Source organism: Eurytemora carolleeae, unplaced genomic scaffold (genome assembly GCF_000591075.1).
Source record: "Eurytemora carolleeae unplaced genomic scaffold, Eaff_2.0 scaffold631, whole genome shotgun sequence".
NCBI classification, from domain to species: Eukaryota; Metazoa; Arthropoda; class Copepoda; order Calanoida; family Temoridae; genus Eurytemora; species Eurytemora carolleeae.
The window spans coordinates 130767-144660 of NW_019396541.1; the positions used below are offsets into that span (position 1 = coordinate 130767).

Sequence of the window (13894 nt, forward strand, 5' to 3'; positions counted from 1 at the left end):
TATTTTCTTATTTACAAACTAAGAGACTTCATGAGACGTCTTGAATTCAATGTTTTTTATTCATTAATAGTTGTCAAGAATGTTACACAAATATCGAATAAAACTTTCCGTCGTTAATTTAAGAGGCTTCAGGTCGTCATTACCGTCTCATCATTTTTGGACTAATCTGTCTTCACCCGAAAATAGGTATATTTACGTAAAACTTGCGTATTTTTACGTATTTATCATAACAAGCAATTTTTTTAAGTGCTTAGGTTTTCCAGAAGCATATTTTTACAAATAATTGCGTATACTTTTTACCAGGTAATTTTTTTTTAAGTTGGGTTTTTATTTTACGTATTTTGTCGGTTCTTTTACTTGAAAAAAATTGCATTTCTTTAGAGTTTATAGTCTGATGCAAACCTTAAAAATACGAATAAATTCTCGATTTTTTGATATTAGAAGTTCTTCTCTGCCAGTCAGCATAGGTATAATGAAAAGTGTATGCAGTATAACAAATATTGAATGAATAATTGTTGAACACATATATGAATCCCGAGGGGGTATAAATTTCCATTGATTCTAATTTGTCTGAGAGTAAATGACATTCCTTTTTAAAGAGGGGATTCAATGATAAACCCGGGGGCTTGCGGATTTATTTTTTTGCCTTGCTGGACTTTCAAAGTATCTTTCAATGAAAATATCCCGGCGGGATTAAATGACAATTGTTGCATACCAAAAACCAGCTATTTATAAAGGAATGTTGATTTAGATGGATACAGATGAAGGAATGATGATGGTGTGAATTTGGTAGAAGAATAATGGATTGGATTAGATTGAAAATAATTGATATCTATGAATATGGATTTAAGAAGTTTGTGAAATTAATTGAATAGAAATGAAAGAACAATGTGCATGCAAAATTATAGTCATCTCCTTAACATTTTGGTTTTAGGCCTTGAAAATACCTATTTTTACGTATAGGTTATACCTATAAATTCCAAAATTTAAGAAAACGTTTGGATGTTTTCATACCTAAATCTACCTATAGGAAAAATCTAAAAATTTCTGATGCATTGGATTTCTTAGGTTTTTTTACAACAGCATTTTTACATTTTTTACCAAGGAAATGGTTACGAAAAAGGAAAATAGGCATTTTTACGTATTTCAAATCTTAAAATACGTATATATACGAATGTCATGCGTATTAATAGGTTTTCCGGTTAGTAGGGTGTGTTTTCAGCACTTCTGAACAGAAACTGCTTATCATGAACTAAAATTGAGTAAAATTCCAACGAACAAACAAAACTTAACTTACTGTTTTAAGATAAGGGATACCCAAAAATTTGAAGTTGCCCAAGGAAGAGATTAATAATATATGTTTTAGGGTTAGGTTAGGTTAAGACTCTTTCGGGGCCAAGCGCTGCGGCTAGGACAGGCATGGGGGCCGAGCGCCGCGGCTAGAACATGCTCTCTCTCCGTCTTGTAATAGAAGCACATTTTGACTCGTTACTAATATAAACATTCTTATTGGTTAGTTTGGCCCAAGATCACCCTACCTTGTATCCGAATTTTTTTTTTTTTTCGGAAATAACCCATTTAAAACCTTTTAGTGGTCGTCAACGTCTTATTTTTGTAGACAAATTTGGTGTTAAAACATTTTATTTTTATGAAACTAAAAACAAACACAAAATATTAACACCATTGGGTGAGTATTGATTCCTGCTAATATGGCTAATATTACATTAACATCTGAATATGAACATTAAAAAACGAAATCCTACAATTGAAACCTTACAAAATACATATTATTTTTTAGTATTTGAACCATTACTCTGAGGAATTCTTGCCCATGCCTCCATCAAAAATAGCGGGAAAAAAAAACAGATATTTAATTCTAAATTGATAATTTCTCTAAAAATTTAAAGACGAAAAGAAATAATAGGCTTCCTTTAATCCTCCGCCGGCATGTTAACCCATTTCCTTCACTCCTCCGCCATGTAAATCCATTTACTTCACTCCTCCGCGATGTTGAACCAGTTCCTTCACTCCTCCGCGATGTTAAACCAGTTCCTTCACTCCTCTGCGTTGTTGCCCCATTTCCTTTAATCCTCCACCATGTTGACCCATTTCCTTCACTCCTCCGCGATGTTGAACCGTTTCCTTCACTCCTCCGCCATGTTAAGCCATTTCCTTTAATTATCCTCAATGTTGATCCATTAACTTTATTCCTCCGCCATGTTAACCTATTAACTTTATTCCTCCGCCATGTTGACCTATTTTCTTTATTCCTCCGCCATGTTGACCCATTTCCTTCACTTCTCCGCCATGTTGTCCCCTTTCCTTCACTCCTCCGCCATGTTGACCCATTTCCTTTAATCCTCCGCCATGTTGACCCATTTCCTTCACTCCTCCGCCATGTTGACCCATTTCCTTTAATCCACCGCCATGTTGACCCATTTCCTTTACTCCTACTCCATGCTGACCCATTTACATTTGAGATTAGCTTGAGTAACTTCTTGAGAAATATTGTTTCCTATTGGGCACCTAGAATATAAACCATAAAGGGATTGTTCTCGTAGTTTCCTGGGTACCTAGAATATAAACCATAAAGGGATTGTTCTCGTAGTTTCCTATTGGGCACCTAGAATATAAACCATAAAGGGATTGTTCTCGTAGTTTCCTATTAGGCACCTAGAATATAAACCATAAAGGGATTGTTCTCGTAGTTTCCTATTGGATACCTAGAATATAAACCATAAAGGGATTGTTCTCCTAGTTTCCTATTGGGCACCTTGAATATAAAACATAAAGGGATTGTTCTCGTAGTTTCCTATTGGGCACCTAGAATATAAACCATAAAGGGATTGTTCTCGTAGTTTCCTATTGGGCACCTAGAATATAAACCATAAAGGGATTGTTCTCGTAGTTTCCTATTGGGCACCTAGAATATAAACCATAAAGGGATTGTTCTCGTAGTTTCAAGTAATTTCAAATTAAAAGAATAAAAAATAAAAATAAAAAAGTTCTCTATCTAAAAGCTTGAACAAGATATAATGTAAAAATTCGATTAACAAAAAAATCATTTTTAAGTAGACCTTTTTTTATAGACGTGAACATACTTTTAGATTATATTTTGTCCATAGGTTGGATTTTTTAAAAAGTATAAAAACTAACTTTTCTTTCCATAAATTATACGTTCAATTGGTGCGAATTGAGGTTATTTAATTCTAATTGTTAGCATAAATCTTCTAAATGAAGTAAAAAATATTTCTAATTAATGATAATAATAAAATATTTACTTTGGTATAACAGGAACCTGGAATACGTCTTGAGGTTGGATAATACCTCGTTCAGATCTCCAGAACTCATATCCTGCCCACGCTAAACAGAATACTTTAGAAATAACCTGGAGGGGGAAACTCTTCAAATTACTTGATAAGTAAATAAATCGGTTCTTTGGAAATTGGATTGGTTAAAAATTCAGGTACTTCCCCGGCACTTTTGTGAGCTTAATGTGTAGTAAACCCATAGATAAATAAATAAACATAGATAGCTTATGTACGCAAAATCACCAAGAATTTTACAGTCCGCGAACTCATACTTCCAAGGGTCAAAGTGTACTCCAATGATAAGCGGAGTGGTTTGGTGTTTTAATGGATTTCATAATAGAGTGTAAAATAACTCAGGGAATGGAACTATTTGAACAACCATATTTCACTGAGCAATATATCATATTGACGAGAACTGAAGAAGGACATGAGAAGAACTAAACTAACTTAAATGTCTCTCTACAGAACTCATGTAAACCACAAGTACTCAATGACATAAGAACAGCCAATGTTTACAACCGACCTAGGTAATCTATATAACAGGAATATCTTTAAAACATCTCTGTACATTTATATCTTTCAATATGAAAAATGTCGTCTTATGCGCAATCTATCTTTATCTATGAGTTAACCGAATTCATATATTTTCAAGAAAAGCCATCAATCGCATAAAGAATGTCCAAATTTGAGGCTTTGGCTTTAAACTTTTTTGTTTTGAGGCACCCTACCTACCTATCATTATTCCATTATCTGTGCAAAGTTTAGGATTAGGAAAAACAGCTTTCCAGCCTAGGCTCTCACATACACGGGATATACTTCCCCTAAACAATCATCATATAGGATTTAATAATATAATGCTCCATCATTCAATGAAATAGGGATCGACACCCTTTGCCACCGAAATGTATCCATGGACAAAACTGTCTGATTTGTCCTAAAAATATCGTAGGAATTCATAATTTTAAGTACTACCTGAAATTTTCAAATTTTTTTTGCCTCTTAGATGCCATTTACCCCAAAATTCATTTATTTATACAAATATAGCGAATTAAACCCTACACATTTTTTGCCGCCGCGCAGCATGAAAACAATGACCTATAAACAGAGGAAAAATCTTTATTTATATACCTGATAAACTGATTACTTGCTACTCCCCCGGAAACAACCAAAGTACTCCCTACACTCATCAGCTCCTGTGAAATCAAAGTTCAGAACTGATATTCGTATCTTTTTTCGTTCGAAGATTTAAGTTGATTCTTCTTGAATACATTTACTAAGTCAGAGTATTCTTCTCTGTTTGTTTGTCCAAATATAATTAAACCCCTTGACAGGTTTAAGTTGATTCTTCTTGAATACATTTACTAAGTCAGAGTATTCGTCTCTGTTTGTTTGTACAAATATAATTAAACCCCTTGACAGGTTTAAGTTGATTCTTCTTGGATACATTTACTAAGTCAGAGTATTCGTCTCTGTTTGTTTGTCCAAATATAATTAAACCCTTTGACAGGTTTAAGTTGATTCTTCTTGGATACATTTACTAAGTCAGAGTATTCGTCTCTGTTTGTTTGTCCAAATATAATTAAACCCCTTGACAGGTTTACCCTAATGTTGATTGGGTAACTCGGTAGAACAACAGAAATGTTCTTTTGCTTGACATGAAAATTGTCCTGGTCTCTAGGTAAAACTGGGTTCCCAAGCAAGTAAATAAACTAATTTTTCAATTGATTCATCAATTAAAACCAGAACTAGGAAGACCAGTGTTTCGGATCCGGATCCGTATCATTTGGTCGGATCCGGATCCGGATCCGTATCAGAAAACGTTGATATGGATCCGGGTAGCGCCAAAAATTAACCAAAACCATGGAATAAATAAATCAAAATGGTTCGTAAATGTATTATTTACATTTTACATGACGAAAATTTTTCAAAATTATCTTTAATAATTTAATGTTTACATTTATATAATAGTAAATTAATGACGACATTTTATAAATTATAACCTTGCATGACATTTAATAGGGAAAATCCGATTCACAGAATCAAAAGTTACCTCGGATCCGGATCCGGATCCATCATCACGGATGCGGATCCGCGGATCCGGATCCGAATCAAAATGATATGGATCCGAAACACTGAGGAAGACACAAGAAAATTGTTAAATATGAAAACTTAAAATCATTATAATAAAAATAAAAAAATAAAAAAGGAATCCATGTACTGACCTTGTATTCTGTAAACTCTATACCACGTTGTAATCTCTCACATAAATGTTTACTAACAGCGTACTGGAGACCGGCGCACACGTCGGAAGCCTAAATGCATTGTTAGTAAAAAATTTACAGCATTTCACCTAACCTCTTAAAAACTAAATTTATTTATGAGGAAGTCATTTTGGAAAAAAGGTTTATCATAATCATATTTATCAGCCTGAAATCAGCATACGTGTTAAACCCGTGCTTATTTATCATTGCTCATGATTTACAACAATTAATGATTCTATAGATATTATCACCTCTGGAATAACTGATTGAGAATCGAAAGGTAATTCTCGATTTTTTTCCAACCGTCTTAGAACCAGGTGTAAATGTCCTTTATATCCTAAAACAAAGAAGAGTAAAACTTGTATAAGAACCAAAAATAAAAATTTTAAACTTTAATCACGGCCTTCTACAATTTACATTCATTTATCTAAAGTTTTACTAAGAGCAAAACTTTTTATCTAAAATTTTACTGAGAACAAAACTTTTTATCTAAAATTTTACTGAGAGCAAAACTTTTTATCTAAAATTTTACTGAGAACAAAACTTTTTATCTAAAATTTTACTGAGAACAAAACTTTTTATCTAAAATTTTACTGAGAACAAAACTTTTTTTCTAAAATTTTACTGAAAGCAAAACTTTTTATCTAAAATTTTACTGAAAGCAAAACTTTTTATCTAAACTTTTACTGAGAGCAAAACTTTTTACCTAAAGTTTTACTTTGAGCAATGTCTTAATTCAATAGTTCCTAGGCTTAGTCCGTTTTCTTTCCCGTTGACCTGACGGCTAAACCTTAGCCGCGGGATGGCTTAATGGTAAAAGAAATGAACAAATAAAAATAAGAATTTACTAACCTGAGAAACTAAAGTTGCAATTTCTTTCGTTGTGTAATGGAACAGTAAACTTTATTGGATTCACAGCTTTCTAAACACAAGAAGTTCATTAGATTATCCTCCTCTGGACACAAGAAGTTTATTAGATTATCCGCCCTGAACACAAGAATTTTCTTAGATTATCCTCCTCTGAACACAAGATGTTTGTTAGATTATCCTCCTCTGAACACAAGAAGTTTATTAGATTATCCGCCCTGAACACAAGAAGTTTATTAGATCATCCGCCCTGAATACAAGAAGTTTATTAGATTATCCTCCTCTGAACACAAGAAGTTTATTAGATTATCCGCCCTGAACACAAGAAGTTTATTAGATTATCAGCCCTGAACACAAGAAGTTTATTAGATTATCCGCCGTGAATACAAGAAGTTTATTAGATCATCCGCCCTGAATACAGGAAGTTTATTAATTAGATTATCCTCCCCTGAACACAAGAAGTTTATTAGATTATCCGCCCTGACCACAAGAAGTTTATTAGATTATCCTCCCCTGAACACAAGAAGTTTATTAGATCATCCACCCTGGATACAAGAAGTTTATTAGATTATCCGCCCTGAACACAAGAAGTTTATTAGATTATCCGCCCTGAACACAAGAAGTTTATTAGATCATCCGCCCTGAATACAAGAAGTTTATTAGATTATCCTCCTCTGAACACAAGAAGTTTATTAGATTATCCGCCCTGAACACAAGAAGTTTATTAGATAATCCGCCCTGAACACAAGAAGTTCATTAGCTTATCCTCCTCTGAACACAAGAAGTTTATAAGATTATTCTCTCCTGAACACAAGAAGTTTATTAGATTATCCGCCCTAATCACAAGAAGTTTATTAGATTATCCGCCCTGAATATAAGAAGTTTATCCGCCCTGAACACAAGAAGTTTATTAGATTATCCGCCCTGAACACAGAAAGTTTATTAGATTATCCGCCCTGAAAACAAGAATTTTATTAGATTATCCACCCTGAATACAAGAAGTTTAATAGATTATTCGCCCTGAGCACAAGAAATACATTAGATTATCCACCCTGAACACAAGAAGTTTATTAGATTATCCACCCCAGAACACAAGAAGTTTATTACATTATCACCTCCTAAACACAAGAAGTTTATTATATTAACTGCCCGTGAACACAAGAAATTAATAAGATTTACCCCTCCTAAACACAAGAAGTTTATTATATTAACTGCCCGTGAACACAAGAAGTTAATAAGATTTATCGCTCCTAAACACAAGAAGTTTATTATATTAACTGCCCCTGAACACTAGAACTTTAAAAGATTTACCGCTCCTGAAAACAAGAAATTTATTAGATTATCTGCCCCTGAACACAAGAAGTTTATTAGATTATCCTCCCCTGAACACAACAAACTGATTAAATTTACCTCCCCTGAGCACAACAGGGACTAATTATATTTACCACCCAAGAAAACAAGAAGATAATTACACTTACCGACCCTGAGCACGAAAAGATAATTAGTTTTTCTGCCCCTGAACACTAGAAGTTTGATACCTTTGCTAAAGTTTCAACTGCTAGTCCCCCGCTAATATCTCTCATATTTGGTAAACTATGCAACTAAAAAAATAAATTTACATCAAATAAAAATATTAATTACTATAATTTCTAATTTTCAAATGCAAAATTGTCTGAAAGAATATATATTTTCCTAATCCTATTCATTTTTCCATTTGAATATACTTCCTAGCTTTCTATTCATTTACCCATTACAATATTCTTATAATTTGCTCCTTGTAAATCAGATCAAAATTTACCTTCAGATTTCTGGCAGCCTTGTCTAACATTTCTCCAGGAGATCCGTCTAAACCCTCTCCGAGAAGTGTAAAATTATCAATATCCTGCAAATTCACAATTTTGCATTAAATCTGACGAAAACTTTTTTTTTCAAAAGTAAGTTCCATAGGGGTTACTTTATTTTTGTATGTTTTTATTTATTTCCTAACCTAATATTTTTATTACAAGGATGCTCAACATTTTTAATTCTTCAAAAAATATATTTTGTGAAATATATAAAAATTCAAAAAATTGAGTTATTTTTTACCCCAAAAATCAGTGAAGAAAGGATTACAATTTTACAATAACACACCATAAAATTTTCCTAAAAGGTATCATTGTAAAGGACTGTAAGCGTAATTTCAAGTGACCCTCCATGCAAAGATGACAATGTCCGATTTACAACGGTACCTTTGAAACCTCTTTCTGATCAAGTATGAATTAGATATAAAAGTTTTTGTTTCCTTAAACTTTTTATTTTCATTTGAGGTTTCTCTCCGAAAGTGACTTGTGCATTCCTTGTTTATAAAAGGCGATGGAGAAACAAAATAAAAATTTTTCGAGTCAGTAAATTATCTATTTTTTTACCTTAGCAATTCCTAGAATACAGTGACCCCCACTGATCAAGAGGAAAAGGAAAGGGAATTTTACATCTTGCTCCATCCTGTACAATGTAGTGTACAATATGTACAGATTACAATATACACAAATAGTTTACGAAATACAGCTGATTTAAGCACATATTTTTATTATAAACGAATACTGTGCAGTTTTTTTATTAAACCCGGGTTTTTACCAAACCTCTCGATGATGGTTTAGAAAAAAATCTTTTTAAAAAAAAACATGAGTACATATCTTCAAAATTGATTTATGTTCATTTAATCCAAGTTTTTCTTTCCTTTTATCCCTCCCTTCCGCCGCAGGGGTGTATATTTTCTTTAAACATTTTTTTCTCGCTTTATTGGAGAAAATAAATGATTTTTAGGGGATAATAAAAAATTTAAGTAAAAAAGGCATCAAACAGAATGAAAAAAACTTGGAATAATTTTGAAAAAAATATGCACCTTGCGGAAACTATTGAAACTAGAAGTAATTAGCTGACCTGACAGTTAAAGCGTGCGCTGCCATGTGATGAATGGGAATAAGTGGTTTGTTATACTTGGTGCACAGATACTACACATTCAAACAAGAAGTTTTAATATCCATTTTTCAGTTAATATTGAAAATCTAATTAACAATTTATTTAATTGTAATAATATTTAAAGCCAAATAATATTTAAAAGTGAAATATTTTTTCTCGGTTATTTTTAAGTTTTGGCGGAGAGAGATACAAAAATTGGAAAAATACTTTTTAAAACCTTTTTCTTTCTTATTCCTTTGCATAATCTGTTCCAATGATCAAAGGTCCTTTGAGACCTGGTCTGTTGGTAACAGCTATCACAGATACATCTTCCATAGTCACATCAGCCTAAATAGTCATCATTCATAGATAAATCAACTAAAAGAAGGAAAGAAAAGTAGAAAAACTATGGAGAGAATTAGGACAAGGACTAGAACTATGGAGAGAATTAGGGCAAGGACTAGAACTATGGAGAGAATTAGGACTAGGACTAGAACTATGGAGAGAATTAGGACAAGGACTAGAACTATGGAGAGAATTAGGGCAAGGCTAGAACTATGGAGAGAATTAGGACAAGGACTAGAACTATGGAGAGAGTAAGGACAAGGACTAGAACTATGGAGAGAATTAGGACAAGGACTAGACCTATGGAGAGAATTAGGACAAGGACTAGACCTATGGAGAGAATTAGGACAAGGACTAGACCTATGGAGAGAATTAGGACAAAGACTAGACCTATGGAGAGAATTAGGACAAGGACTAGAACTATGGAGAGAATTAGGACAAGGACTAGAACTATGGAGAGAGTAAGGACAAGGACTAGAACTATGGGAACTATGGAGAGAATTAGGACAAGGACTAGAACTATGGAGAGAGTAAGGACAAGAACTAGAACTATGGAGAGAAAAAGAATAAGGACGAGGACGGGCGTCTAGAGATTAACCTGTTTAAGCGCCTCCTCTACAACCCCTTGTATCTTGTCTGTGTGGAAAACCATGGCAAAAGTTGGTATAACTCCTCCAAACCTTAAAAAACTAGCTTCTTCAGCAATCAATCAATCAAATAATGATTCAATCAATGAATAAATCAATCAATAGCACAGATTGAAATAAGTTCTCCAAATTTTAACAGCTTGCATCTTTAAAATCAATTAAATAATCCATTCATCAATAACAAAGATTTGGATACTACTTGAATCTTGACAACTAGCTTCTTATTAATCCAACAATCAATTAATCAATAAACCGTCACACAAACAACTGTGGTTTAAATCTGTCAACCGTTTTTAACGATTCTTTTCAATTTTAGAAGCAGTGTTAAATAAAATAACATTTGTTTTGACAAATAAAAAATTTCAACATGTTTGAAGACGTCTAGTTTTCCTTGTGGATAATTGTGTGGACAAACTTTCGCCCAGCAATCTACCTGATAATTTAATTTTGTTTATTGGGTTCTCCTGCTTAAAGGGACTACAGACTGCTTTCAAGTAAAGAGTGGCATATCTTCTCAAAGATAAGGGAAGACGTACGTTTTGCGTATTACATAATCTTTAAAAAGACAGTTTTGAGAAAAAATATGATGAGATTTATGGTCCTAATCATACCTAAATATTTATGACCAACCAACGTTCATAAGCCGCTTTACATGGCCACACTTGTGGCTCTCTTAGGACTCTTCGCGTGCACAATCCAAGTATATCCAAGTATTGCAGAAACGCTTAAAAAAGTTGAGACGCATTCATATATAGTTAATATTTCATAATATTTTTTTTTAAAATAATTTTCGCTGGCGCTAGATTTTCGAACATTCCTGGAAAATATGAAAATATGAAACAGTAATAAACGTTTTTAAAAGTAACACTCAGATCATGCAAAATACAAAATAATATGAAATATCAACTATTTACGAATGCGTCGATAAATAATCGATGACTATTGTTTGTAATATCTGAATGATTTGTTTGGAATTAAATTGATTTGTTTACGATCCGAGTTGAATGTTGCATCTTTCTGAATTTGTATGGACACTACGTTCTTCGGTATTAGTCGTTTTTAACAATTTTCTCCTTATAGACGCAACAGATAGAAGTAAGATTAGTAGCGATCAAAAGCGCTTTTTTATCGCATTAAGCCTATACCCCCTTTAATTTTCCACGAACACTCGCTTTAAATATAAACTAATTCCGGGTCTTTCTGATTATGATTGTAGTACGTTCTCGGCTACAGACACTGAACATTCAGTTATGAAAATACGGATTTCTTCGTCCTAGATAATCAAACAAAGGTTTAATGGGCGCCGTACTGAATCGGACATGCCACTCTATAATTGTTACTTGAAATTACTACAGTCCCTGTATTGTACATTTTGTACACATTGTACATATGGTACACATTGTACATATGGTACACATTGTACACTTTGTACACATTGTACATTTGGTACACATTGCACATTTTGTACACATTGTACATTTTGTACACATTGAACATATGGTACACATTGTACATTTTGTACACATTGCACATTTTGTACCCATTGTACACTTTGTACACATTGTACACTTTGTACACATTGTACACTTTGTACACATTGTACATTTTGTACACATTGTACATTTTGTACACATTGTGTACATTTTGTACACATTGTGCACTTTGTACACATTGTACATTTTGTACACATTGTACATTTTGTACACATTGTCACATTGTACACTTTGTACACATTGTACAGTTTGTACACTTTGTACATTTTGTACACTTCGACATTTTGTACACATTGTACATTTTGTACACATTTTACATATGGTACACATTGCAGATTTTGTACACATTGTACATTTTTTACACATTATACATATGGTACACATTGTACATTTTGTACACATTGTACATATAGTACACATTGTACATTTTGTACACTTTGTACATTTTGTACACATCATACGTATGGTACATTAGATTTACCTGAAAGGTCTATAACAGCTGCCCCAGTATCATCACAGCTTGTTTCAATACCTTCAATTTCCATCAAATAAGAACTTTTAACAGAAAGTTTATGAAATTTGTAACGATGGTAACTTCCTGGTTAACCAATCACAAGTTTCAGACAGCTTTTAACAGCTTTAATCATTAATTTTTTTTTTAAATTAGAAAGTTTTTTACAGCTTTCTTTACTAGTTTCGGTGAAGAGGTTTCTTTAAGAGAAGTTAGTCGGAAAAATGTTTTAGAAATTTTTTTTGAAAAATATTAACATGCCAAACATGTTTTAAGTCATTTTTAAGAGCTTTTCAAATATTTAGATCCATAGATTTCAGCCACTCCCTACCCTATGCAATAATTAAATTAATTTGTATATTTATTTTTTAAATCTTAAAAAGATTAAAAAAATTAATGAAGAAGTGAAAGGCTTCTCAGATATGCTTTTTTCACACCCATAGTTCAATAAATAAAAAGGCCATGGGCTATTTAGATTTTGTCCACTCCCGTTTTGAACGTACTGTATCTTTTGCAAAAAAAAAATAATTTTGCTGAATTTTTTCTTCATTAAAAACTTAGAAAAGTGAAGAAATTTGACCGTTTCAGCGCAGGCTGTTCTTCAGTAGAAACCATAATTAGTTCACCGGGATAGAGTTAGGTTCACCCAAAAGAAAAGTTAGCGATGATTACATTCCTTTCGTTATCAGCATAAAATTCATGGCAACACAGACCAGTTACCATGAATTTCAATAGAAACTTTACACATAAGATATCCAATAAAATTGTACAAAATCCATAGACTTCCACGTCGCTAATCTCTTGTGTAGCAAAATTGCACATTTTCACTTGAGATTAACGTGGTTTAGAAAACATCATTTAACCAGATCATAAGTTGGGCTGATATTATTTTACTCGAAAAAGTATTTATTTTCATTAAACAGTGAGCAACCATTTAAAACGACGAAATAGTATTGAAGATGAATAAGCGTTAATCAGTTTGACATAGCGTAATAAAAAGTACTTGTAGACAGGGGCGTAGTGGGGGGGGGCCGGTACCCCTAGGGGGGGATCTAGCCCCCCCCCCCCCTAGAGCCAAAGGCAGGCTCTAATATATTAAACTTCATATATATTCAGATTTTTTCTTTTCTTATCAATTGACATTGTCACATTTTGTTCGTCCGTCCGTGATAATTTATCAAATTCTTTCTTGAACCTTAATCTTATTAACAATAATTTTTTCGGGGTTTCATTTAAAATCAATTGCAGTCCCTCAGAGCAAGATGATTGACGCAGAGTTTTATTAAGCTTTAAATAATACTGTCTCCAGTGTGATTTAGTCATAATATGATTAATATTCATATGATTTATGAAATACACAAAAAAAAATATATTTTTTTTAGTTTTTTGCTTTAAGTTTTTTAACTACTAGATTTAATTATGGTGTGATTTGATAAGTCAAATGACTAAAAGTCAGGTATATCAGTATAGATTTAAAGCTTTAATTTTTTTTCTTAATATGGGTTTTCTAGAGGTGGGGGGG

The 13894-nt window shown here is 32.8% G+C and overlaps 1 protein-coding gene across 4 annotated transcripts in view; it reads right to left on the reverse strand.

Moving 5' to 3' along the window:
* Positions 1-1855: 1855 nt before the first annotated feature.
* The window catches only part of LOC111705141 (probable tRNA N6-adenosine threonylcarbamoyltransferase, mitochondrial), a 13662-nt gene continuing 1623 nt past the window's right edge, over positions 1856-13894 (reverse strand). The window contains exons 2-16 of one of the 4 annotated variants that reach the window (XM_023477599.1): positions 12343-12393; positions 10759-10801; positions 10320-10401; positions 9632-9724; positions 9359-9429; positions 8845-8920; positions 8238-8321; positions 7978-8040; positions 6425-6494; positions 5824-5909; positions 5534-5623; positions 4440-4504; positions 4044-4132; positions 3282-3363; positions 1856-2526 (exon numbers count right to left, since the gene is read on the reverse strand). In XM_023477599.1, the coding sequence (XP_023333367.1) occupies positions 2451-2526; positions 3282-3363; positions 4044-4132; positions 4440-4504; positions 5534-5623; positions 5824-5909; positions 6425-6494; positions 7978-8040; positions 8238-8321; positions 8845-8920; positions 9359-9429; positions 9632-9724; positions 10320-10401; positions 10759-10801; positions 12343-12393 (1121 nt within the window). In that variant the 3' untranslated portion in view covers positions 1856-2450. Of the gene's footprint in view, positions 2527-2560; positions 2924-3281; positions 3364-4043; positions 4133-4439; positions 4505-5533; positions 5624-5823; positions 5910-6424; positions 6495-7977; positions 8041-8237; positions 8322-8844; positions 8921-9358; positions 9430-9631; positions 9725-10319; positions 10402-10758; positions 10802-12342; positions 12396-13894 lie in introns of those variants that run through there. The other 3 variants (XM_023477600.1, XM_023477601.1, XM_023477602.1) reach the window with 3 other exon arrangements.